We start from the raw sequence: 26,141 nt of genomic DNA on the forward strand, positions 1-26,141 counted from the left end.
CCCTAAGATCTCCCTTGTGTTTCAGTAGGACAATGTCCTCAGACTTTTCCTGTCCATGGTCTTTCCCTGTATGCGCTCCCAAGACCAGATCCTTAGAATAACTGTCTGTTATAAAAATTAATCACAGACATTATTTTCCTTGAAGTTAACACCGATCCAAAAAGCTAATCATATGAAAAAACAATGTCCGTTATGGCTCTCATTAGAATATGGCTAACACGGCGATAGTCAGATAACGCCGAGATACGACATCAAGTCACACGCTGGCATTAACACTGGCTTGTGTTAGCCACATTCTAATGAAGAAGACAGGTAGTGTATATGTTTCTTCATCTGTCCTTCTTGACGTCTTCTATTTTCTCTCTTCAGCTACTAGATATGGCCCCTCATACAACTGCCGGCCCTCTGTCAGATCACTGGCTTTTATAGGGGCTATGGATGTCGCAGAAGCCCTATAATGCATCACATGTTTCAGCAACCAATCAGACTATTTGCTCTAACATGACTATCACTTATTAGTTATGACATCACAGATTTTGCCAACCAAGCATGTACCTCTATGCCATACAATGGGTAGTGAGGTAGTTAGGGTGTTTGTATTAACCCCTTGGCTACCTTGGCGACAATGATATTATATGGCCGTAAGAGGCAGGTGCAGATGTACACACAAGGAGACAGATTTGTGGAAATTAAAACATGGCCTTATTCAGCCCATCCCTTTAACAAAGCAAAGCATACAAAAGAAACAAAATAAACAAACACAAAAGTTTTTAAACCTGTCTGATTACCAGGTGGAGACTGGTTAATTGTCTAGCTGCATTTAACCAGCTCCCTGCTGGTTTCTCAGACTACTGAGGCTTTGAATTGCAGCCTCATTGAGACAGGGTTGCTTCCTGTGACAATGGCATACATAGATCTTAGCTAAAAAAATGTTTTGCCATAGTTCATGGTATTCACTTTGGTTTTATATATTGCTACAGCAATATTCAGTAAGAAACCAAAGTGGGCACTTCAGGATCCTGGACATGGCCAAAACAAATAGCTGCGACCTGGTGTTCGGTGCTAGAAGCACTCATACAGTAGCTGTAACAAAAGTTACAGTTTTCGGGTGCCGCAATCACATCTCCGGACCTTTGCAGTGCCGGGAGAGGCTACAGCTGCTGGGGGCCCATTCCTTTCAAATGGATCCCCCACAACGTTAATCCTCCCGGGACCGCACGGGTTCACAGCACCGAAAACAGTAACCTTTGTACATGCCTAACGCCAGGTTTAGATGGGACCCAAAAACAATTGTGTTAAGTCCCGTATTAACTTTAACGGTCAACTGTGGATATGCATTGAGGATTTCCACACATTTTGCATAGCATTAACACTAATGGCTGTAAAAGTTGACAGGCCTTAACGTGATTTTTAGGAGCTTTGAAGATCCCTGTTATAACTTAACGATGCATTTACTTCAGTTATCATGAGACTGAAGTTCAGTTCTAGTTTTCTAAATGTTTATTACTACCACAGGGCTATTAGTAACCATAATGTACTGGGATTATAGTTAGAACACAATGACTGGACCAATGTCTCATGGTGACATGGAGACAGTTTTGCAATGCTGCATCCCACAGTCCCTCAGTTCCTCAGTACACTCACAGTCCCACAATGTTCCACTTCAAGCACCTTATTTGCAGCCTGCAGATGAGAGCCAGGACTTTACCAAGGAGAGCATCATTCTCTTGTAATTGAAATGCACTTAATCTTCCTGAGAATGGCAAAACAGCTGGGATGTACATTGTTTTTTTGCCATTGTGCAGTGTACCAGCCATTAATAACCAGAGTACAGTAGCAATCACTGTAAAAAAAAAAAAAGTGAAATGACTAGTCCCAGCAAAACAGAGAGTGTTGGTACTGTATGTATGACACTGCAATAGGATACAGTAAAGGAGGTTAGGAAAAACTATGCCCAATTATTCTTCTAAAGAATAGTAAAATTCCCATTTATTTCTTGCAGCTATTCCATATGGAAAACTCCCAATTTTAGAAATTGATGGGGAAGTCTTCCACCAGAGCCTTGCCATAGGAAGATACTTAGCTAGAGAAGCAGGTAATGTATAATTGCTGATACAACAGCGTGTCGTCTTATAGCGGTTGTCTTTAATTATTTTTTAAGAAACACTGTGCTGATACATTGTTTTCTCTTTCCAGTTATATCTGTGTAACACATGCATCCCCCCACCCCACAACCCCCTACCCCCCCAAATCTCAGCTAGGGACCTTTGTGGGAGAACTACACATATTACCAGGTGTGCTGCAATACCTGTCAGGCTCACAGGAGGCCTGAGCCTCCGCTGATGGGAACCTGGGGTGTATCCTGGAACCTGGAACGATACTTACAGTGCCTCCACCTGTGCAGGATTCTAGAGTGTAGAATAACCCCTGACACAGGACCCACATACAGTAACCACATACACTACTTGCTACTTACCTCCCTGCACATGCAACCTCCCCTATCCTTGTCCAAGCTCCAACTGCCTTGCAAGCCCTGAGCGCGCCAAATGTATCTCTCTCTGTGATTGGCTCCCTGGTGTCACGTGAATAGCAGCCCCAGTGGCTGCTGGTTCTTGTAGTCCCTGCGGGACCTCTTTGTTACTGGGACCGCGTGCGCTATCCCCCTTGCGCATGCGCGACTTTGTAATTGCTGCCGCCACTTGCAACTGCGCATGCGCAACCTCTAGCAGGCCCTGAGCTATGGAGCACCACCTAGCCCATTCTTCAGTCTCTAAAATGGCCGCCGCAACTGTTCTGCGCATGCACAAGCACATTAAACATGGCGGCACCCTGCAACGGGAGCCGCCGGCCAGCCCGTCGCCACCCGCAACAACCCCCACCGTGGTGATGGTAAGGAAGGGGGAAACGGAGAACCAGGGAGCCAGAGGGGACCTGGCTACATCTGTTTATATGTATAACTGCACACCATCAGCACTACATTCTTGATTACACACTTTCATACTTCCAAAAGTGTGGTGGTGGCATATTTTGCCAAAATAGTGTATTATGCTAAAAGTGTTTATTTTTTCACTACATATGGTATTCTTTTATCACACATGAAATTTACTACTGAGTTTTACCTGCCACTCCTTCAAAAATTGTTTTAATCTCTAACCAACATCAAGTTAAGTAATGAGCCACTTATATATAGTATACAACTGTTGGGAATAACGCATAGCATACTCATTGCCTGTTGCAACAGCCTAATTCTTAGGTCAATGATTTGTTCATTACATTTGTAAATAGATCCTGCAGTTTCTGGAACTTCCATTACCTACAGTAGGTTTCTAACTTTACTCTACAGGACTGGCAGGAAAATCAAATCTGGACCAAGCTCGAATTGATGGCATATTAGATTCCATTGATGACTTTCTGTTAGTGTTTCCCTGGAGAGATGCAGATGAAACTAAACAAGTATGTATTGTTTTCCATTTACAAATATGATAAACTAAAGGTGTAGCACCAAAGAAGGCTGCCAGTTTTTCAACGTCCTGGTTAGCAACAAAACTGTAATTAATACATTCACCATAAAGAACAATGAGGTACTGTACTTTTGTATAGGGTGTACTTACCCTACACAAAAGTCTGAGGAAAGGGCAAGGAAGCCCTGAAGCACTAGCGTTGCTTTGGCGATAAGTGTTGTGATTATGTACCTCTGTATTTTTTAAACTTGCCATTAGACTTTTTGAGAAGTTCTTGCAAAATTTAAAAAAAAAAAATGATAAATGTATCTTTGTTCATTTCTTATAATTTCATTATTTGGAATTATCCATTGAGTTATTATATTTTTACTTTTTGAGTGCTGGCCTGATCTAATATTTTCCTAGAATAAGTAAAATCAAAAAGGTACACTTTTGTTACCAGAAATTCAGAAAATGCTATATATCAAGAGCACATTTTGGAACCAACAAATGAAGAAGTACAGAGGTGGCGTGATACAACTTCCCCCTGTGTGGCACTTCGAACGGAGGGAATTTCCCAGAAGGTTTTAACACAGCGGAGGTCCCTCCTTCTGAATGGGACTCCAGCTGTGTTAGTCCCATCAGGCTGCTACCAGTCTGGAAGAGCTGATCGTAGAGAGAAGCAGTCCCTCCCTCTGTGTCACCCGGCACAGCTCTTACAGCGGATCACACTATTTTTAGTACATAGGATTAAAGCAGGGGGACTCCGGAGTTGAACCGCATTCATTTCAGGTCCGGGGACTCCTTGCTTCCTGAGGTACATGTCTCCATTTGGGGTGCAGGTATTTGGGGCCGTTTCATTGTTCCGGTGATGTGAGCCTTGACGCGGGAGATTTAAACTTGCAGGAGATACTGGAACCCCATATGGAAGCTTGTACCTCGGGAATCAGGAGGTCTCCAGACCTAAAATTAATACTGTTCAGCTCCGGAGACCTCCTGCTTCAATCCTATGTACTAAAAATAGTTCAATCTGCTGTAAGAGCTGTGCCGGGCGACACAGAGAGAGGGACTGCTTCTCTCTACTCTCGATGCGCAGCTCCTCCAGACAGGTTGTGGGCTGGTAGGATTCTCAGACTAGTCCCATTTAGAAGCAGGGACGCCTGCGGTGTTAATCCTTTCAGGGCAGCCAGTTTACTGGACTTTTGGCAGAGGGCGGTCAGTGATCAGGCCGCGGTCAGGCTCCATTCATCAGCAGTTTCCTTGCGCCCAAAACAAACTTGGATAGCACTGCATCTGTAGTTTATCAAAGCAAAAATAGTAACTTGATTAATAGCCATTTTCAGTAAGCCATGCTTTGTCACAAGGCACCTCCAGCGCCACAAGCACTTCCATCTTCAAAAACATGGTCCCAAATGCATTGGTACATTATTCTCAAAGCATGATGGGAATTCTAACCATATCATATTTAACAAAGAGAACTTTTAGGACAGGATTGCATTAACCTATAAAACAAAAACGGTGGTGGTTTGCTGTATTATAATTTTTTTTACATTTTTTTTTTAGAAACAGAGACAAGAGGAATACCTGGCCAATTTTGCCCCTGAACTGTTGTCTAACTTAGAAAAGTGTTTGGGAGATAAGTTGTGGTTTGTTGGCAACTCGGTGAGTATATTGTGAACTGATATTTTGCAGCTATAAAACAGTGTGCATGCTCAGGAAGACTCGTGTGCATGTGTTGTTACTTTACATGTTTACGGTCATTGTAAATGTGTAACCTTAGGTGTGACTAACCTTTTTTTGTGTACAATGTATTACTCAACCGCTCTTATAGACTTTTGTGAATGTATGTATATCTTTATTTATATACTGTAGCACCATCCACAGCAGTAATACACGTGACATAATATTATAACACATAATGGGGGATTAAAGTGTTTCAGACATGACAATAACAATAGGAATGGAGTCCCTGACCCGGTGTTACTCTGTTACCCCCCACCCTGTCTTCACTATCCATCTTATACACCTTTGCCGTGTTTGTTCGGACTATTTCCTCCCACTTTTTTAGCAGCTCATGGTGGGGTTCCCATCTATTTCCTCCCTTGGGACCCCCGCCTTCAATAAATCCACCCACATCTGTTTACGGTTTATTTTAATACAGGTTTTCGTATGTTCCCCTTTTTGAGTTTCCGTGCTTCTAACAGGTTTAGGCCGATTGTATTCTAATTCACCAAGCTGCCCATGCAGTGTGGTAGCCTCATGTACCTTACTCCTTTGTATCAGTAGTGGGTCATTGATAAAGTGCCGACAAGGCAGGAAACGCGTCAGAGGATCATCATCTGTTGTATGTCTTTTGGGCATCATGCCGAATAAATAGTTCATTTTTAAACCAGCCTGCAGCCTGAATTTTTTGCAGTGCTCAACTCAACTTCGCTATTTCCCTATTGCATACTTCAGCTAATAAGTGGTACTTCCCAATACAGGTGGTAATAAAGGGCACCAGAAACTTTTATACAAACAGGACAGGCTTTATTGACAGAATAGACTTTTACTCTTACATTCATTTCCCTGGAGTCCATACATCTCCACAGGGAAGCACACATGGCTTACATCACTTGTCTTGTACATAGTCAAAGGGGAATATCCATTTCTATAACTTTTAACATCCTGGAGTCTTCATGCAGGCACTTTCCTCGAACTTCTGGCTGGGGATGTAATGCCAGCAGGGTTCCCATCTACCCCTCATTAATACAAGACCCAAGCTGTCCTCTTTAGTGACCTGGTGTGCTTACTTCTTCCAAGGCCGGTGTTGGAGCAACCTTGATATGCGACAGCCCTGGAGACCCAATTTGTTTGGGAATCCCACGCAAAGGAAACTGCCTCCTTCAGTATATTCTTATGGCCTTGCCATTAGCTAGTGTTGGCCCTATCTATGTAGGGACACTCAGGGCCGCCAACAGAAATCATGGGGCCCGGGACAAATGAAAGGAGCAGGCCCCCCCCCCAACCCATAGCGCACCCCTCCCCCCCAAACCCATAGCACACATAACACGAAAAAATATCTTTTAGCACGCAACTTTTACTTAACTGTTTTCTTATTATGATACAGAAAAAAACATTACAATGCAACCTGTTTATTTTTATATTTTCAACAAAAGACATGTGCCTGTCTGCCTGGGTGAGTGAATGACGGTGGCTGGGTGGGTGAATGACGGTGGCTGGGTGGGTGACAGTGAATGATGGTGGCTGGGTGGGAGACAGTGAATGACGGTGGGTGGGAGACAGTGAATGAAGGTGGGTGGGTGACAGTGACTGGGTGAGTGACTGGGTGGGTGAGTGACTGGGTGGGTGAGTGACTGGGTGGGTGAGTGACTGGGTGGGGGAGTGACAGTGAGGGACTGGGTGGGTGACAGTGACTGACTGGGTGGGTGACAGTGGGTGGGTGACAGTTTTACAGTAGACAGTGGATGGGTGGGTTGAGTGACTGGGTGGGTGACTTACCTTGACCGGTGGGTGCTGCTTCCTTGCCGCCATACACTTCCTCCTATTGCCCCCGATATCACAGGCAGCTGCCAGGGGCGGGAGGGGGGCTCGGGGTAGTGGGGTGCGGGAGGTGGGCGGCGAGGCAGACTAAGGCAGGAGGCACGCGAGGGGGAAGCTGAGTTGGCGCTTCCCCCTCCGTATCAAGTTGGGAGCAGGGGGGGGGCTGGGTAGCGTGCGCGGGAGTTGTGCGCGGCGATTCCCCCTCTGTCCCACGTGGGCAGCGGGGAGGCTGGGTTGCGCGTGCGTGGCCTGTCTTGGCGCTTCCCCCTCCGTTCCACGTGGGGAGCGGGTGGGGCTGGTTGTGCGTGCAGGGCCTGTCTTGGCGCTTCCCCCACGTCCCACGTGGGGAGCGGGCCCACTGGCAGCAGGCAGGACACCCTGCTTGCCCTGCGCATGCGCGGGGACCACGAGAATCGCCGCCATTTTAAATTTTTTTTTAATGTAATTAACTGGCGCCCGGCCGAGCACACTTACTAGACTAGGACAACATGCAGACAGGTTGAGAGCTCTTTCCAGAATAGGGGCGAGGCATACATGGCAGTTGGCTGACTTGCAACAATACCTTAAAGGTCATTGCCTTGCAACAATTCCCCAGACATTAACCCCTTCAATACTTTTAGTAACCCAGTATATAAAGGGACACAAGAAATTGCACATTGATAACACTTGGTGAATGGTTTTTGCATAAAAAAAATGACATTGTTTGTGTATATACAGGAGGGCCCCGGGTATACGGCAGGTTCCGTTCCAGGGGCCCGCCGTATAGTGAAAATCTCCGGAAAGCGGATCCGGCGATTTTCAGTTGTTTGTATGCGCAAATCGGCATTTTCGCTGTTCTATGCATGCGTGACCTATGGTCTGCGCGCGCAAACTACGGTCTGCGCATGCGCGCAAACTACGGTCTGCGCATGCGCGCCAGGTGCAACCGCCCATGCGCGACTGAGAATCCAAGATGGCGACCCCCTTCTCTGTGCCGGCGGATCGCCGAAAAGTGGAGCGCCGAGAAGCGGGGCCCTGCTGTCTTTATTTATGGTTTACTTGACAAGATATTCCGTAGCACAGCACAATGGTGCTGCAGAGATGTGATAATGACAAACAGTTACATGTAATTACAAATAAGGACAAACATGCACAAACAGATTCAAGGAGGTAATGAGGGTCCTTCTCGTGAGAGTTTACAATCAAGAGGGAATGAGGAACAATGTTGAAACAAAAAGGTAAAGTGGCTGCTCATTGTGGGATAGAGTATACCCAAGGTTCAAGCATGGCCACCGACAGAGGGAGAGAGCTGGGACAAGTGTCCCAGGCCCAGCCTCTCTGGGTGGCCGGCTCCACCAATGCTGGAATTTTGGCCCGTGATCGGGCAACCTGGTCTTCTGTGGGTCTCAGGGCTGCAGCTCTCCTCAGTTGCGGGGCCCTCTCTTGCAAACCTCCCTCCCTCACCACCTCCCTCTGCAGTGAACCAAGCCAGTACAGAGGTTGGGCCCGGTTGTACAGTAGTCAGGCCCAACTTCTACATTCAGCTGCGGGGTCCTAGATTCCTTCCACTGCAGGGCCATTCATGAGTGGAGCCCTCCCCCCCCAAGGTAAAATTAATGGTGGGAAGAGAGTGACGGGATGTGAGAGAGAGAAACGGTTAGTGAGAAAGGGGGTGAGAGTCGGGTAAGTGATAGAGGGGCTAGAGAGAGAGAGGGGCGAGAAAGAGAGAGATGGGTGTGAGAGAGAGAGAGATGGGTGTGAGAGAGAGAGAGAGAGAGAGAGAGATGGGTGAGTGAGAGAGAGAGAGAGATGGGTCAGAGAGAGAGAGAGATGGGTGAGAGAGAGAGAGAGATGGGTGAGAGAGAGAGAGAGAGAGATGGGTGAGAGAGAGATGGGTGAGAGAGAGAGATGGGTGAGAGAGAGATGGGTGAGAGAGAGAGAGATGGGTGAGAGAGAGAGAGATGGGTGAGAGAGAGAGAGAGATGGGTGAGAGAGAGAGAGAGAGAGATGGGTGAGATAGAGAGAGAGATTGATGAGAGAGAAATGGGTTAGAGAGAGATGGGTGAGAAAGAGAGATGGGTGATATAGAGATGGGAGAGAGATGGGTGAGAGAGAGAAATGGGTTAGAGAGAGATGGGTGAGAGAGAGAGATGGGTGAGAAAGAGAGATGGGTGAGAGAGAGATGGGTGAGAGAGAGATGGGAGAGAGATGGGTGAGAGAGAGAAATGGGTTAGAGAGAGATGGGTGAGAGAGAGAGAGATGGGTGAGAGAGAGAGAGATGGGTGAGAGAGAGAGATGGGAGAGAGATGGGTGAGAGAGAGAGAGATGGGTGAGAGAGAGATGGGTGAGAGAGAGAGATGGGTGAGAGAGAGAGATGGGTGAGAGAGAGAGATGGGTGTGAGAGAGATGGGTGTGAGAGAGAGAGAGATGGGAAAGAGAGAGAGAGATGTGTGTGAGAGAGAGAGAGAGAGAGAGAGATGGGTGAGAGAGAGAGAGAGAGATGGGTGAGAGAGAGAGATGGGTGAGAGAGAGATGGGTGAGAGAGAGAGAGAGATGGGTGAGAGAGAGAGAGAGATGGGTGAGAGAGAGAGAGAGAGAGAGATGGGTGAGAGAGAGAGAGATGGGTGAGAGAGAGAGAGAGATGGGTGAGAGAGAGAGAGAGATGGGTGAGAGAGAGAGAGAGATGGGTGAGAGAGAGAGAGAGATGGGTGAGAGAGAGAGAGAGATGGGTGAGAGAGAGAGAGAGAGAGAGAGAGATGGGTGAGAGAGAGAGAGATGGGTGAGAGAGAGAGAGAGATGGGTGAGAGAGAGATGGGTGAGAGAGAGAGAGATGGGTGAGAGAGAGAGATGGGTGAGAGAGAGATGGGTGAGAGAGAGAGAGATGGGTGAGAGAGAGAGAGAGAGATGGGTGAGAGAGAGAGAGAGATGGGTGAGATATAGAGAGAGATTGATGAGAGAGAAATGGGTTAGAGAGAGATGGGTGAGAGAGAGAAATGGGTTAGAGAGAGAAATGGGTTAGAGAGAGAAATGGGTTAGAGAGAGATGGGTGAGAAAGAGAGATGGGTGAGAGAGAGATGGGTGAGAGAGAGATGGGAGAGATGGGTGAGAGAAAGAGAGATGGGTGAGAGAGAGAGATGGGTGAGAGAGAGAGATGGGTGAGAGAGAGAGATGGGTGAGAGAGAGATGGGTGAGAGAGAGATGGGAGAGAGATGGGTGAGAGAGAGAAATGGGTTAGAGAGAGATGGGTGAGAGAGAGAAATGGGTTAGAGAGAGATGGGTGAGAAAGAGAGATGGGTGAGAGAGAGATGGGTGAGAGAGAGATGGGAGAGAGATGGGTGAGAGAGAGAAATGGGTTAGAGAGAGATGGGTGAGAGAAAGAGAGATGGGTGAGAGAGAGAGATGGGTGAGAGAGAGAGATGGGTGAGAGAGAGAGATGGGAGAGAGATGGGTGAGATAGAGAGAGAGATGGGTGAGAGAGAGATGGGTGAGAGAGAGAGATGGGTGAGAGAGAGAGATGGGTGAGAGAGAGAGATGGGTGAGAGAGAGAGATGGGTGTGAGAGAGATGGGTGTGAGAGAGAGAGAGATGGGAAAGAGAGAGAGAGAGAGAGAGAGAGATGTGTGAGAGAGAGAGAGAGAGAGAGAGAGAGAGATGGGTGAGAGAGAGAGAGAGATGGGTGAGAGAGAGAGATGGGTGAGAGAGAGATGGGTGAGAGAGAGAGAGAGATGGGTGAGAGAGAGAGAGAGATGGGTGAGAGAGAGAGAGATGGGTGAGAGAGAGAGAGATGGGTGAGAGAGAGAGAGATGGGTGAGAGAGAGAGAGAGATGGGTGAGAGAGAGAGATGGGTGAGAGAGAGAGAGAGAGAGAGAGATGGGTGAGAGAGAGAGAGAGAGATGGGTGAGAGAGAGAGAGAGAGATGGGTGAGAGAGAGAGAGATGGGTGAGAGAGAGAGAGAGATGGGTGAGAGAGAGAGAGAGAGATGGGTGAGAGAGAGAGAGAGAGATGGGTGAGAGAGAGAGAGATGAGAGAGATAGAGAGATGAGAGAGAGAGATGAGAGACCTGGCCATAAATACACTGAAGGAGAAGGCCCGCAGAACATTCTATGCAATAAGGAAACCGATGTACCACCTAAACCACAATACGAATCTAGATGAAAATATTCCACAGCATCATCACATCCATCCTTCTGTATGGCAGTGAGGTGTGGGGTCCTATGACATACCCAGACTCCACAAAATGGGATACCAGTCCAACTGAAATACTGCATTAGGAATTCTGCAAACTCCTTCTCCAAGTACACAGGAGTGCATCAAACAATGCATGCTGGGCTGAGCTGAGCTGGGCCGCTTTCCTTTACTGCTCACTGTACAGAAGAGAGCACTGACATTCTGGGGCCACCTAAACAATAGCCATAAACAGTCTTACTGCTTAGAGCAATGAGAAGCCAGGACCTCCTCACTAAACCCCGTGCCATAATACAACTTATCCTCTCACTCCAAGACCAAAACCCCACACAGATCAACAACCTGCCAAAAAAACAAATCAACTCAATCGCCAGCGAAATGAAGGATCAATATGTGACTATGTGGGAAAAGGATATCAAGCGCTCAAAGAAGCTGGAGACCTACCACAGCCTAAAAATAGAATACACTCTGGCACCTTACCTACTGAAGATAAAAGACCCAAAGCCGAGACAGAACTTGGGTCAGTACAGAATGAATGCCCACAGTCTGGAAATATAAACAGGCAGACAGAGAACTGGAAGCCCCGGTTGATGAGACTTTGCCAGCGATGAGAGCTAGGAGAGGTAGAAGATGAAACACACTTCCTGCTGTGCTGCACACAATACCCTGAAATGAGGAGTGTCCATCTGGAGAAACTCACAGCTCTTATCCAGAAATGTAATAATATAGAAGAGAACCAAAAAATAGTGATCCTCCTGGGTGAAGATGAAACCACAGCCGAACTGGCTGCAGACTATGTCAGCACCTGTCACAGGCTGAGCGATGCCCACTAACACCCACATCCCTGTGTGTAACTGTTACCCATGTACTGTGTAACCATAATATTATACCCTGCTATTTGTAATAATTTTGTCCTACCCCCTGTTATTCATGCTTTGGCAATATTAAAATGTTCTTTCATCATGCCAAGAAAGCTTATTTGATTTGCTATGAGATGGTCGAGTGAGAGAAAGAGAGGGTTGAGTGAGAGAGAGGCGAGAGAGGGGCGAGTGAGAGGGAGAAAGAAGGGTGAGAGAGAAAAAGAGGGGCGAGTGAGAAAGAGATGGGTGAGTGAGAGATGGGTGAGTGAGAGAGAGATGGGCAAGAGAGAGAGGGGGGTGAGTGAGAGGGAGAGAGATGGGCGAGAGAGAGAGGGGGGCCAGTGAGAGGGAGAGAGAGGGGCGAGAGAGAGGGGGTGAGTGAAAGGGAGAGAGAGGGGCGAGAGAGAGAGGGGGGCAAGAGAGAGAGAGGGGGTGAGAGAGAGAGGCAAGTAAGAGAGAGAGGGGGGGCGAGTGCGAGAAAGAGGGGCAAGTGAGAGAGAGGAACGAGTCAGAGAGAGGGGTGAGTGAGAGGAGATAGGGGCGAGTGAAAGAGAGGGGTGAGTGAACGATAGGGGAGAGAGAAGCAATTGTGAGAGTGGCAAGTGAGAGAAAGAGAGGAGCGCGTGAGAGAAAGAGAGGAGCGCGTGAGAGAAAGAGAGGAGCAAGTGAGTAAAGAACTAGAGGGGCGAGTGAGAGAAAGAAAGAAATAGAGGGACGATTGAGAGAAAGAAATAGCGGGTCGAGTGAGAGAAAGAGGGTCAAGTGAGAAAGGGTTGACTGAAAGAGAGGGGCGAGTGAGAGAGGGGCGAGAGAGAGGCAGGTGAGAGAAAGCGAGAGCAGCGAGTGAGAGATCAAAAGAGAGATGCGAGTGAGAGAGCGACAGAGCAAAAGCGAGAGGGGCGAGTGAGAAAGAGGGGCGAGTGAGAGAGAGGAGAGAGAATTGGGATCCTCCTGGGAGATGAAAACACAGCAGAATTGGCTGCACACTATATCAGCACCTGTCACAGGTTGAGAGACGTCCAGTAGTGTGTAACTGTTACCCCCGTACCGTACTGTGCAATCATTATACACTACACCGTTATTCATGTAGAAGGTAATCATTTTACCCTACTCCCTGTTATTCAAGCTTTGGCAATATTAAAATGTTCTTTCGTCATGCCAAAAAAGCTTATTTGATTTGAGAGGGTCGAGAGAGAAAGAGAGGGTCGAGTGAGAGTGAGAGAGAAATAGGAGATAGAGAGAGTGGGGTGAGTGAGAGGGGCGAGAGAGCGAGAGAGATGGGTTAGTGACAGAGATGGATAAGTGAGAGGGGCAAGTGAGAGAGAAAGAGGCGAGTGAGAGTGGAGCAAGTGAGAGAAGGGCAAGTGATAGAGAGAGAGGGACAAGTCAAAGTGAGGGGAAGCATAGAGATAGGTCCAGCCAAACAGGGGAGAGGTAAATGTGTATGTCATCGGCATAATGATGCTGCTGAAAGCCAAAAGATTGTATTAGTTCACCAAGAGAATTGTAGAGTGAGAAGCACAGAGGGCCAAGGACAGTCTAGAAGGACCCCAAGAGAGAGAGAGGAAGTGAAGAGGAGACACCAGAGAAGGAAACACTGAAGGAGCGGTTGGTTAGGTAGAACATGAACCAATGGAGTTGAGAGTGTTCAGAAGAAGTGGATGATCAAAAGTGTTGAAGGCAACAGAGAAATCCAGAAGAATTTTTAAGGAGAAATGACCCTTAGAGTTGTGAGTAGGTCATTGGTCACTTTTGTTAGTGCTATCTCAGTGGAGTCTAGAGGATGGAAATCAGATTGCAAAGCGTCACGCAAGCAGTTGGAGGAGAGAAATTGAGTCAGGCGGTTGGATTAAGTAACTTGGAGGCAAAGGGGAGAAGAAAGAGATTGAGCGGTAGTTAGAGAGGGAGGATGGGTTAAGTGAGGATTTCTTTAGAATGGTCATGATGAGTGCAAGTTTAAAAGATGGGAAAGTGCCGGAGGTGAGAGAGGTTACAAAGGTGAGTTAGGGTGGGACATAGTGTGCAAAGACAAAGTGGTGGAGATGAGGGAAAAGGACCAAGGGGACAGATGGTAGGATGAAATGAGGAGCATGAAGACCTCATCCTCAGTCAAGGTAAAATGAGCTGAGTGTAGATTTAGGTATGTGAGTGGAGGTAGGTGTTGTGTGTAGAATGACATGAAGAGATGTCATGTCTAATTGATTTAATCTGGTCTATGAAGTAGGTGTAGATGGGAGAAAGAAGTTAAAGGTGGATAATAGGCATTAAGGGTTAGAGGACAGCGTTTGTATGAATGAAGGAGAAAATTTAAACAACTTACCGTAATTTTCTTTTCCTGGAACCATGGCAGTGGGCACATAGTTACCCTCCCTATGTATGTCTAATGCCTATGTGCCCACTGCCATGGTTCCAGGAAAAGAAAATTACGGTAAGTTGTTTAAATTTTCTCCTTTCCTGATCACCCTGGCAGTGGGCACCATTGGGACATACCCAAGCAGTGCAAATTTTAGGGAGGGATGCATCAGAATAGACAACACCAGTTTAATGCCTTATCAGTTTGACCTTTATTAATATACTTTACACTTTATTTTACTACAGTTCCTAACACTCTACGCCCAAAGCTTGCGTCAGCTGATGATTGTACGTCTAGTCTGTAGTATTTCAAGAATGTATTGAATGAGGACCAGACTGCCGCTATGCAAATCTGTCCTGGTGTATCCTGGGCTTTAAATGCCCATGAAGTAGACATGGCCCTTGTAGAATGAGCTTTAATGTTCAAAGGTTTATCTTGTCCTTTGCTTTCATAAGCCTTTTAAAACAAGACACTATCCACTGGGAAATTGTTGTCTTTGAAGCTTCTTGACCTTTCTTCGGTCCCTCTGGAATTGATGAATAGTCTGTCTGACTTTCTGATATCTCGCATCCTTCCAGGTACACTTTTAGACATCTTACCACCTCTAACTTGTGTAGTCTTTCTTCTTTCTTATTCTTTGGTTCTGGACAGAATGTCGGAATCACAATTTCTTGATTCATGTGGAACTGTGATACAACTTTTGGCAGGAATTGATGTACTGGTCTGAGAACTGCCTTGTCTTGATGTATGACTAGGAATGGTTCCTTGGCTGATAGAGCCTGTAGTTCTCCCACTCTCCTTGCTGAGGTGATTGCTATCAAAACGCCATTTTCCATGATAACCATTTCAAGCCTATCTCCTGTATAGGTTCAAACGGAGCTGCTGTTAGTACATCCAATACTAGGGACCAGTCCCCTTTAGGTACCCTGTTCTTGATTTGAGGCCTTAACCTTTTAACTGCCTGAAAGAATCTGATGATCAATCTTTCCATTGCCAGATTTCCTTTGCGTCTGGTAGTCTCACTTCTCCTTTTGCTGTATCAAATTCTACCCCCAGAAATCTTAACAGCTGAGTGGCATGAGATGGCTCTTGTTTCTGTTTATTAACCAACCGTGGTGTTCCAGGAAGGTTATACCATCTTCTGTTCTTGTTGGAGTTTCTCCAGACTCCCTGATTTTACCCAGATGTCGTCCAGGTATGGGTATATTTCTACCCCTCTTCTCTCATTTCTGCCACTAGAGGGGCTAGAACCTTTATAAACGTCCTTGGGGAAGTCGCCAGACCAAATGGCAGTGCTGTGTACTGATAATGATCTTGATTTACTGAAACCTTAGGCATCTTTGGTGTCCCTTTGCTATGGGCACCTGTAGATAAGCATCTTCTAAGTCTTATTGCCACCATCCAGTCTCCTGGTTGTAGCTCTTGAATAATCAGGTTCACACTTCTTAGGTCTAGAATTGCTCTGTACTCCCTTGTAGGTTTCCTTACTAGAAAAATTCTGGAATAAATTTCACTTCCTCTTCCTGAGGTACCTTCTTTATTACTTCTGCTTGTAATAATTTCTTTAAAGCCAAATTATTCTGCCTTCTTTTTTCCTTGGACTGTATCCATGTTATTAAGAACATATTTCTTCTTGGCATCTCTCTAAATTCTATACTGTACCCCTGATGAATGGTCTGTAATACCCAATTGTCCTGTATCGTTTGGGCCCATGTTGCAAAAAAACTGCTTCAGTCGCCCTCCTACTGGCAACTGTCACAAAAAAAAAAACGGTCCTGGCCGTCCCTCCATGTTGTTTGTCTTGGAGATGACCTGCCAGGTCTATATGCCTTTGCTTCCTTATATTGGTTTCTATTAGCCTGTTGGAAACCGAATCTTCTGCTTTTCTTGAGGTAAAAAGTGCTCTTACCTCCTGATGCTTTTGTTATTATTGCATCCAGTTTGTTACCGAAGAGGAACTCACCTTCAATGGTAATCCACACAAGTTGTTCTTTGATGCTGTGTCAGCCATCCACTGTCTGAGCCATAAAGCCCTTCTTGCTGATACCGCCAGCACCATAGATTTTGCTGCTCATTTTACTTCGGACAGTGCTTAAGAATAGCACTTCTTTCCACACCTTTGTGTATTGCTTCTTCAATGTTGGCAACTATGGCAGGTATGAGGATGTTCCTGCGGTAACGTATGTTTTCTTCCATACGTATCCATCTTCCTATCCATAGCGTTCTCCAATGACGCAAGTTCCTTATTGGAATTGTGGTCTTCTCTACTATTCTGGAAATAGCAGTATCCACCTTTGGGCTGGCATCCCAAAATTTTACCTCCTCTTGTGGGAATGGATACATCTTCCCAAACCTTTTAGGCGTAAATACTCTGGCGTCTGGTTGCGCCAACTCCACCTGAATGAGGTCCTTAACTACTTGATGGATAGTAAAGACTCTACCTTTTTAAAGCAGCAGCAGTAGTAGCAGTAGTAGCATTAGTAGCAGCAGTAGCAGACTGCTTAGCCTGTCAAAGCAGGCCAGTACAGAAACTCTTGAAGCAGCCAGGACACTTTTTGTCTCGCCCCAAAAATGTTATCTTTTTTGTGGGTTAACTCCTCAATGTCTTCCAGTTCCAAAACCTGTATCATGGCTTTGATGAGTGGATCCACCCTTTACATCAAATTCAGATTCCTTCCTGAATATCTTGATCTGATGAATCCATTTCACTCTCTGACACATGAAAACAATCAATTTCAGACCCATATGATGAAAAACCTTTCCCCTTATCCAGACTGGTCTGGGATCTAGATCTTTCCTGCGCAGGGTTAACAGCTTGCTGTACTGCCGCATCAACTCTCTGTTTAACAGCCTCCTTCATCAATAAAGAAAATGCTCATTTGTTCATTGGTATCACCTGCAGGTGTCTTAAGACATCTTCACATAATTACTTCCCTATTAGGGCTGGTTTCTCACAAGCTGAACACCATTTAGTTTTCTTAGCAACCTTTCATTTATGTTGCAGGGATTCCCCCGTCCCTTTTGAAGATCCTGCTTCTGGGAGGGTAACCACCGAACTAATTTATAAAAACAAAATAAATACTAAACATACACCCTAATGTATATATACCATCTCTCTTTCCCATGCAGAACTAAAACTAAGGACTCACCTAGTCTTGGGAACTGAAGTTTGGGTGTTTCCATTTTTGAATCCATATCCAGCACTTGGCTTCTCCCTGCTGAGCGTTCCATGCTGCAGCTTTCACTCACACATACACCGTGTGGTCGTCGCTTCTCTGACGTCATCAAGTGCTCGTGCACGGCTCGCGTGTCTGTGCACGCATTTGCCGGCGTGCCGTGACGCGCATGCTCCCGAGCGGCCGCCTGCACTGTACCCTTTTACCGCAGTATCTCAGATACACATGCGGTCAATATGAACCTCCTTCGGTTCGCAGCAGAATTACTGGGGTAGTTCACCGCCGCGTTCCATACGCTAGTGCGGTCAATTGAGCCTCCTCTGCTCGCAGCTATGGCTGCTCCCCCCTCCGCCTGTAGCGGGCTGCTGGGTACTTTACCGCAGCGTACCATACGCTTATTCGGTGAGTCTGGGCCTCCACGGCTCCCAGCTGCAGCTGCTGTGCGCCTTCGATCGGTCCTGGGCTTTGCACCTAAGCTTCCCCGCCAGCGGCTGCAGCTGTTCCCCCCCCCCCCCCCCCCCAACAGGGGCTCCCCCGACTCTAAGGGGTCTCCGTCTTGCCACCCGTAGGGCGCATCGCGGAGCTTCAGGGCAGAGAGGCTGAGACCCTGGCTATCTGCACAAGGTGCAGTAGGTGAGCCCTGTTAGAAAATAAAAAATCCTACTCCTAGCTGTGAGGACAGGAAAAAGACTAAGGTGCAGGTAGAGGGAGGGGCCTTATATGGCCTACCTGCAAAAGTCTACTTCCTGTCCTACCTAGAGTGAGAAGGGATTAACCCAATGGTGCCCACTGCCAGGGTGATCAGGAAAAGTAGGTTTGCATGGCAAGGGAAAGGGCAGTGTTATAGGACGAGAATGAATTTATAGTGGAGGAAGTCTGCTTTAGAATGGAATTTCCTCCAGCAACGTTCTGCAGTGCGTAAGCACTTTTGGAGGTAGCAGGTAACGTGTGTGTGTGCTATGGCTGTGGCTTAGATTGTCTGGGGCGATGAGTGGTGGCAGGAGCCATTTTGTCTAAGGCTTATGACAGTGTACTGACAAATAGAGAGGTTTCTGCAGAAGGTCAGGGCAGGAAAGGGTTGAAATTGGAAAGAGGAGAGGTTGTAAAAGGGGATCTAAAATATGTAAGTTTCTGTATGTGTGTATGGAAGTAGGTGTTGTGGAGGGTGCAGAGGGTAGAGTGAGGCTAAAGGTTAGGAGGTGTTGCTCAGAGAGCAGAAAGGACATACTGTATTAGAGGAGTTGGAGACAGCAGAAGCGGGGCAAAAAACAGGTTAAAGGAGTGTCCATTGCAGTGTGGAGAGGTTGTCATCTTCAAGAGTCCTTGGATAAGATGAGCAGCTGAAGTGGCATTCAGATTGTCAATAGGTATAAAATTAAAATCCAAGGATGGTAGTAGGTGTGTCAGAAGAGAGGAAACTAGGCAGCAAAATTGTCATGAAATTGAGATGTAGGTCCAAAGGGGCGAAAGATGACAGCGACACTGAGGGAAAAAAAAAGAGATGGACAGCATGGATTTTGGACGAGGAAAGGGAGGGGAAGTGGGGTATGCCATGACATGTGCAGCATGGGGAAAGTCGTATGCACTCCCTGTCTTTTCCTTTGTCTTGGGTGTGGCTAAGGAAGACGCCACCGGAGAAAAAAAAAAGAAAAAAGAGAGATCCCAGTACAAATACTTTCTGACCTTACACAAATACCCCTTTAAGATGTCGAAAATTAGATTGTAAGTTCTTTGATGCAGGAATTAACTGTGCCTTGATATGTACTTAAATGATATATACATTGCCATCACTACACAAGAATTACCACTATTCGGTAATGAAAATGGATTCATATGTACTAGATATTAGATGCATGTATCCATTATATGGTGTATGATTCTACTGCTCCACGCTTGCTTAAAATAAATTGTGAACAAAATAACAATATAAGAGTGAAAACTGAAATCCTCACATACATATAAATAGGTCTTAGTGCAGCCTAAAAACGGTCACTATTATCGTGAGAACAATAATAAACAAATTATGAAGGCGCAATAAAGTGAAATATTGCTGTGCAGTGCTCAATTTATGAATTGAAGCACTCATAGCCGGTCTGTTGCAGTCAGTTGACGACACCCCCCCCCCCTCCACACCCTTCTGTGATTTTCTTGTCCTCCCTTCCTATCCCCGCCTTCCCCATTTACTGTGATTTATTTGGTTCCTTCGTGATATTCTGTTTTTGTATGTATCATAAACCTACGTTTACACTTAATGCTTCATCTATTAGATTTGTTCGTTAAATTATCTTTTGTCATAACCCCCATTTTGATCATCATCTTTACTTATATTTGCACACTCATGGTATTCCAGACAAAGTTTAATTGACATCTATTTACAATGGTCAAAGTACAAAAAAAAAAAAAAAAAAGGCAAACAAGATGAGAACAAAAAAAATCATAAGCTAAACATTTAAAATAATTATTATTTTTCCCATTTTATTATCTGTAGGTAACTTTGGCTGACTTGTTCTGGGATATTTGCAGTGATACTCTTGAAGTTTATAAACCAGGATTTGCTCAGAACTATCCAAAACTACTGTCTGTCAAAGACAAAGTCAAATCCATTCCTGCTATTGCAGCCTGGATAAAGAAAAGACCACAAACACGGGAGTAACAGAAAAGCTTCTCTCGCCATGTGAAACACATGCCCCAAACATCACACATTCTTTCCAATCTTGCGGCATATGTTTATTTTGGATCAGTGCTAGGATGGTTAATAAAATGCAAGCATATTGAATGTGTTTTTTTTTTTTTTTTAAGGAACCATAAATACCAAATGTTGGCTTGATGGGTATGTACATTGCGGCATTTAGATCTGAAGGATGCACTTTAAAACATAACGCTGCCAATTCTAATTAATCGTCTTATTTAATTTAATTTGCAATTGTATGGTAATGCAGTTTACTGTTCAGGACTTATCTGACAACAAAGATGATCTAACAAATAATGAAAGTCAAAGCATTTATTACACAAATGAAGTGAAGTGCAAACCCAAACCTATTATAAATAAACCAGTGATTAAATACAAATTAATATCACAAGGGAGATGCAGCTGGCGGTAGGTGTTTCACAACACCTCAGAAGGACGTCACAGAAACACTCACAGCGCAAAACTCCCCTCGGGCATGTAAAAGAAAAATAAATACATACTGCAACAGTGTAATGCAAAAATATATAAAATTCAAACGAGTGATTGCTCACTCAGATGGTGTAGGTGATATTCAAGCATTGATGTTGTATAGAAATCTGGTTCTGGAGGATGTAACAGGAACTCGCACAGATTTGTAAAAGAGAGAAAAGAAGATATAGTGCAACACAATTTATTATAACACAAACAAGAGCAAGGAGCTCATTAGGCCTCGGTCCCGCTGCGCTCGTTGGCGCGGGCGGCTATGTCGCGAGTTCCCCACCAGCAGGGGAATGCTCGCGAGCCGGTCCCGGTCCCCCCTGGCGGCACAGCTGACTACACGCTGTGGCGCGTCAGCCGCTAGGAGACACAAGAGAATGGTGTTTCCTAGCGTTGACGCGTCACGTGGTGTGGCTGTGAGCCAATGGGGAGGGGAGGCTTCGGGAGGAGGAGAGGCTTCGGGGAGCGGGGAGGAGTGTGGAGTGAAAGCAGGTGAGTGCCTGTCTGTGTGTGTGTCTGAGTGCGTGCGTGCCTGTCTGTGTGTGTATCTGTGTGTGTATGAGTGCGTGAGTGCCTGCCTCTGTCTGTGTGTGTGTGTGTATGAGTGCGTGAGTGCCTGCCTGTCTGTGTGTGTGTGTGTGTGTGTGTATGAGTGCGTGAGTGCCTGCCTGCCTGTGTGTGTGTATGTGTGTATGTATGAGTGCCTGCCTGTGTGTGTGTATGTGTGTATGTATGAGTGCCTGTGTGTGTGTGTATGTGTGAGTGCCTGCGTGTGTGTGTTTAAACTTTCCCTTCAGCAGCTCCAGCCCGAGTCCGTGGAGGGAGGGAGGGGGGGGGGAGTAGCGGGTCCCTCCTGCAGCCCGTGGAGGGAGGGGGGAGAGTAGCGGGTCCCTCCTGCAGCCCGTGGAGGGAGGGGGGGGGAGTAGCGGGTCCCTCCGCTCAAGCCACGCCCCCCCTCCCTGTCAAACCTCCCACTCCCGCCCACCTCCCGCTCCCTACAGACCGCATATCGCGGTCTGTGTATCTCAGCGCACCGCCTGTCTGCAGTGCGGGTGCGCTGACTCTGGGAGCGGGGCCTTAGCCTAACACTCGCATGCTCTGTGCAAGATAGGCAATTTGACCGCTCTGGGTCTTGCAATGCTGGATGTCTCACGCTGGGTAGTAATCTGACCGGCGTCTCCTCACGGAATCCACTTCCGGGTGACGTCACAGACCCTCTCAGCCAATGGGGATCCAAGCCTGGTCTCCTCAGAACCTACACCACCTGATTTCGCAATCACTCCATTGAATTTTATATATTTTTTGCATTAGACTGTTGCACTATGTCTATATTTTTCTTTTACATGCCCGAAGGGAGTTTTGCGTTTTGAGTGTTTCTGTGACATTATAGAGATAAACCAATGTTCCAGCCCTGACTACCCTTCATTGTGGCTTGAATACAACTGCAGTAAGTCAATATACCCCAAACTAAAACCCTCATTCACGATAAAGGCGGTTTTCTACGATTGATCACTTTGGGATATAATGAATTAGCTTTCAAATCCCGATACTTGCATATACAAGTGCCAGTTAATGGACACCATTTGCTTTCCACATTCCGATACGATACTGTATACACGTTAAAATAAAAAAAGAAGTGCAAAAAACACCCATAGCGCAACAGTTTTGTAATAAAAATAAGTTAAAACAAGTGGTATTGAACTCAATGTATCAGAGTAAAAAAACCTTTCACACTTTTTGGGGGAGAAGTGTGATGCCCACAGGTTCACCTAGCAGGGTCCGTCTCTTTCTCCACACTGACCGGACTGTGCTCATGCTGTGCAGATGCCTTGATGGACAACACCGACGATGAGCTCTATTCCGGTCGTTGATTTCTGAAGGGGGAGACCAATACTCCGCAGGTCTTGGTGTCGGTCAAATTCAGTAACGTTTCTTGATTATCACTTCATCAGGGAAATGTACTGTATACACATGAATGCTTACAAACAATATTTTGTTCTTGACCACCCAAGGCGGCCCACCCCCCCAAAAAAATCCCATTAAAAAAATATATATCATGCGTCTTTTCCATATCTTATGTAGTGTACCAAAAGGACCAGATACCCAGCAATGCTTCTGAGCACCTGGCCGCTTTGTCAGGCTGGCTAGTTAATTCACGTTTTATAAACATTTATAATTAATACAAATCTAAAATCAGAAAAACACTTAAATCCTAAACTGCATTGTATAGATGTCCCTTTTTTTAAACTAAACAATCTTCCATAAGACATAACAGAGCTTGAAGACACTTTACAGGCAACTGACTTGAATGGGATGTAAGGCGTCTTCCAGTCAATGTGGACCCATTGGCTGGAATGCAGTTGGTAAAGTGCTTATAGGTGTAGTCAGGCCTGGTTTCACTGGCTACCAGTCTGCCCTTCTCCTGGCAGGAAGTCCTAGTAAGAGCAGGCCTGCTACGACTAATCATGGGTTTTCCCCACACCCTGCAGCTTCAGTGAGTCACAGGGGAGGCGGTGCAACTAGGCCTTGTGTCCAATCAGGAATTCAGGGCTGGTTCTTGCTTTTCCTGTAATTAAGGAGCTGCACTTCCTGATTTAGTCAGTTTGCCTCTACCTTTGAGAGGCCAGTCTACCCAAACCAGTTGTGCATGGCTCTGCTAATCTGTGGGCCCTCCCTTAGGGGAGCGGCGGGAGACTATTCCTCTTACTCCACCAGGGAGTAAGAGAAGAGCTAGGACTGCTTCTGGTGCCTAGGCTGGGAGTGCAGGTCCAGAGACATCCTGAGGGTGAAGGCCCTAAGCTCTACTGATGGTTGCTGTGTATGCTGAGTGAAGCCTGCAGTGTACAATAAAATGTTTCTGTTTCACTATACCTTCCGCATGAGACTGCAATCAGGGGAAGGGAAGAGAACTCTCTTGCAGGAGATTGCTCCCCTCATTCCAGGGGCCTGCAAGAGATGGAGGTGCTGTCACCGTGAGTACATTATCAGTCTATACCCCAGAAGCCTGATCTGACATCCCCTACCACAATGCGGGAGACTCAGATCTATTGTGAGCCAGCAGGTATGCATCACCACACTCCATGTAGCAGCAACATCTCCCAGACCAGGGGGGGGGGGGGGGGGGGGGAATATGGGCTACATAGGCTATATACACATGATCTTTCTCCTCCCACCCCGTATACCTGTGTAGTGCAGAGAGACAAAGCTGTGTGGAAACTGACACTCTGGGAAAGACTAACCTCTGCTACTGTACCTGCTACCTGCTCAACTGGCACAGGGACCAGTCAGAGAGGCATGGGCAAGTTATGGGACATACTGTATAAGTGAAAATTGGGGGAGCAGATTGGAAAAAATAAGAAGGTGTGAAGAGAGCAGGCAAAGAATTAGGAGAAATAAGGCAGGGCATGTCAAAAAGTGTGCATGTTTGGAAAAAATGAGGTTGGCTACAGAAGTATTACGGCTAGGTAAAAAAAAAGCTAATTCTTCCAGTCTAAACAGACATTTTCCCAAGTTCAACACTTTAAATTTAGTTTCCCCCAAGTTGAAGAGACCACATATAGCCATTATATAACGGCTTCTGCATATGTAATTGCAAATGTTTGTCAATGGTGGTTTATCGCTTCATAACTTTACTATGATGGCATGATGTTGCAATATATGGCACCATCTTTATACTAAAACTCTTAACTTATGTACAGTACTAGCAGAAGTAGTGTGCGTGGATCATCATTACTCAGAATTACCATGGGTGACTATTGGTGCTGTTAAGGGTGCATTGTACTATCTTTAATCTTATGTATGCTTTTTTTTTTAATTACTTATCTTAAATTATCCTGGTCAATGCATTAGAAAGATCTTGATCTTCCCCTAATTTGTGTTCTGACCATTTTGGTAGCCTAAACATATACTGCAGCTATTACATCATGGGTTTTGTCACTCCAGTGGTTCCATAACATTGTAGCTATGTTACGATTTTCCTGTTCGTTCTCTAGGGGAGATTGTGTTCTGCGATCAATAAAGTGGAACGGAAGGAGGACACCTATTCCATTAAGTCATCATGACAGAGTAATCATGAGTGTCGGCAACAGTAATGTTGATGGCCCTACAAATCTATGGTTGATTACAAAAGCAGCTCTGAGAGCCGTAGCCACATTTGGAATAGATGGGTCGACACCTTATGATCACTGCAGTAGCTATCAGGTGGTCTCGGAGCTACAATTTTTAGGCCATTCTGCTGCCAAGACATTCTAGGTGTAAAACGGTTAAAAAGTGCAGTGTCACACAAAATGTAAAAATATTAGAGTGGCCACTAATAAATACAATCTTAAATTCCCCTTCAAAAAATAAGGATTTTCCCTATATGAGGGACACTGTTTGATTGCAATTTCCACTCCCTAAATCTCTTGCTTTTAATCCACACCTTTAATAAGTAAAGTAAAACAAATAAAAAATAATGAATGTAAGCCATTGTACCTCCTTATCAAAAGACCAAAGGAGGAGACAGGTGAGGAAATTAATGCCACTGCTTGGCAAGATCATACACCAAAAAAGTAAAACCTGCCAAACTTACAAGGAAAATGATTATACGGGATGGGGGTGTGTGTATTGTTATTAGGAAAATCACACAGCTTTAACCAACTAAACATATCTTGGTGCTCATTTTCATTCTAGGCAACACTGCACCTTGAACCATGCAACAATTATGCTGATCAAGAAAAATGAACCACAGATTTATTTAAGTTTGCCCAATCTGCCAAAAATGACAAACATTGATGATTGCAGTATATTGTGTGGAGGACCACCACTTTCTTAGTAACTCTGTTCGTCAATAGATTGAAAATAAACACACCCACACCAAGTGCAGCATGTCACAGACCAATGTCAGTACATATCTGCTGAAGCGCCATCGGCAGAATTGCCTGACCCCACCAAAGTGATTGTGGTCCATCAGTGTTGCAGGTAACCCAGTTTCTGAACTGTAGGCGTTGTAACAATAATCTGGCTCATAATACTTTAATTTCAAAATTGTTATAGAGCAAACTTTGTTTAAACATCTTCGGTGAGCCTGTTGTCTTAATGATCAAACAATTTAACATACGCCAATGAAGCGGTTGACAAATATTTTATTTTTTTGCATTTCTCTTACAAAAAAAAACAAAGCGACAGACATACTGCCATTATTAAACATTGAAAAAAGAATTGTATTATGGCATACAGTTCATCTTTGAACAAGTCTCGTTAGTAGGAATGCCTCAAAGTAACAGAAAACAAAAGGAAAAACAAGCAACCTGACAAGAGCATTTTCAAAAAAGGCACATGTAAAATATACATTACCCATTGGAATACAGCAGATAACAGAGGTAGGAAAAATTACAGTACAAAAATACTGACAATCTAAAGCACTAGTGAATTTGTTGTTACATTCACCAAAGTTCTCGAA

The 26,141-nt window shown here is 45.6% G+C and overlaps 2 protein-coding genes across 6 annotated transcripts in view; one reads left to right on the plus strand and one right to left on the minus strand.

Annotated features, from left to right (window-relative positions):
* HPGDS (hematopoietic prostaglandin D synthase) overlaps positions 1 to 20,311 on the plus strand; it is a 72,696-nt gene extending 52,385 nt beyond the window's left edge. For both annotated transcript variants that reach the window (XM_075609894.1, XM_075609901.1), the window contains 4 exons: positions 2,003 to 2,095; positions 3,344 to 3,453; positions 5,004 to 5,102; positions 20,024 to 20,311. In XM_075609894.1, coding sequence (XP_075466009.1) covers positions 2,003 to 2,095; positions 3,344 to 3,453; positions 5,004 to 5,102; positions 20,024 to 20,188 — 467 coding nt within the window. In that variant the 3' untranslated portion in view covers positions 20,189 to 20,311. The remainder of the gene's footprint in view (positions 1 to 2,002; positions 2,096 to 3,343; positions 3,454 to 5,003; positions 5,103 to 20,023) is intronic.
* Positions 20,312 to 25,806: 5,495 nt separating this feature from the next.
* Positions 25,807 to 26,141, minus strand: part of SMARCAD1 (SNF2 related chromatin remodeling ATPase with DExD box 1) — a 113,401-nt gene continuing 113,066 nt past the window's right edge. For all 4 annotated transcript variants that reach the window (XM_075609912.1, XM_075609929.1, XM_075609921.1 and 1 more), the window contains one exon: positions 25,807 to 26,141. This exon is cut by the window's right edge and continues 288 nt beyond it. The gene's annotated coding sequence lies outside the window, so the exon portion shown is untranslated.

The sequence above is a fragment of the Ascaphus truei genome, chromosome 1 (assembly GCF_040206685.1).
Source record: "Ascaphus truei isolate aAscTru1 chromosome 1, aAscTru1.hap1, whole genome shotgun sequence".
In the NCBI taxonomy this organism is placed as follows: domain Eukaryota; kingdom Metazoa; phylum Chordata; class Amphibia; order Anura; family Ascaphidae; genus Ascaphus; species Ascaphus truei.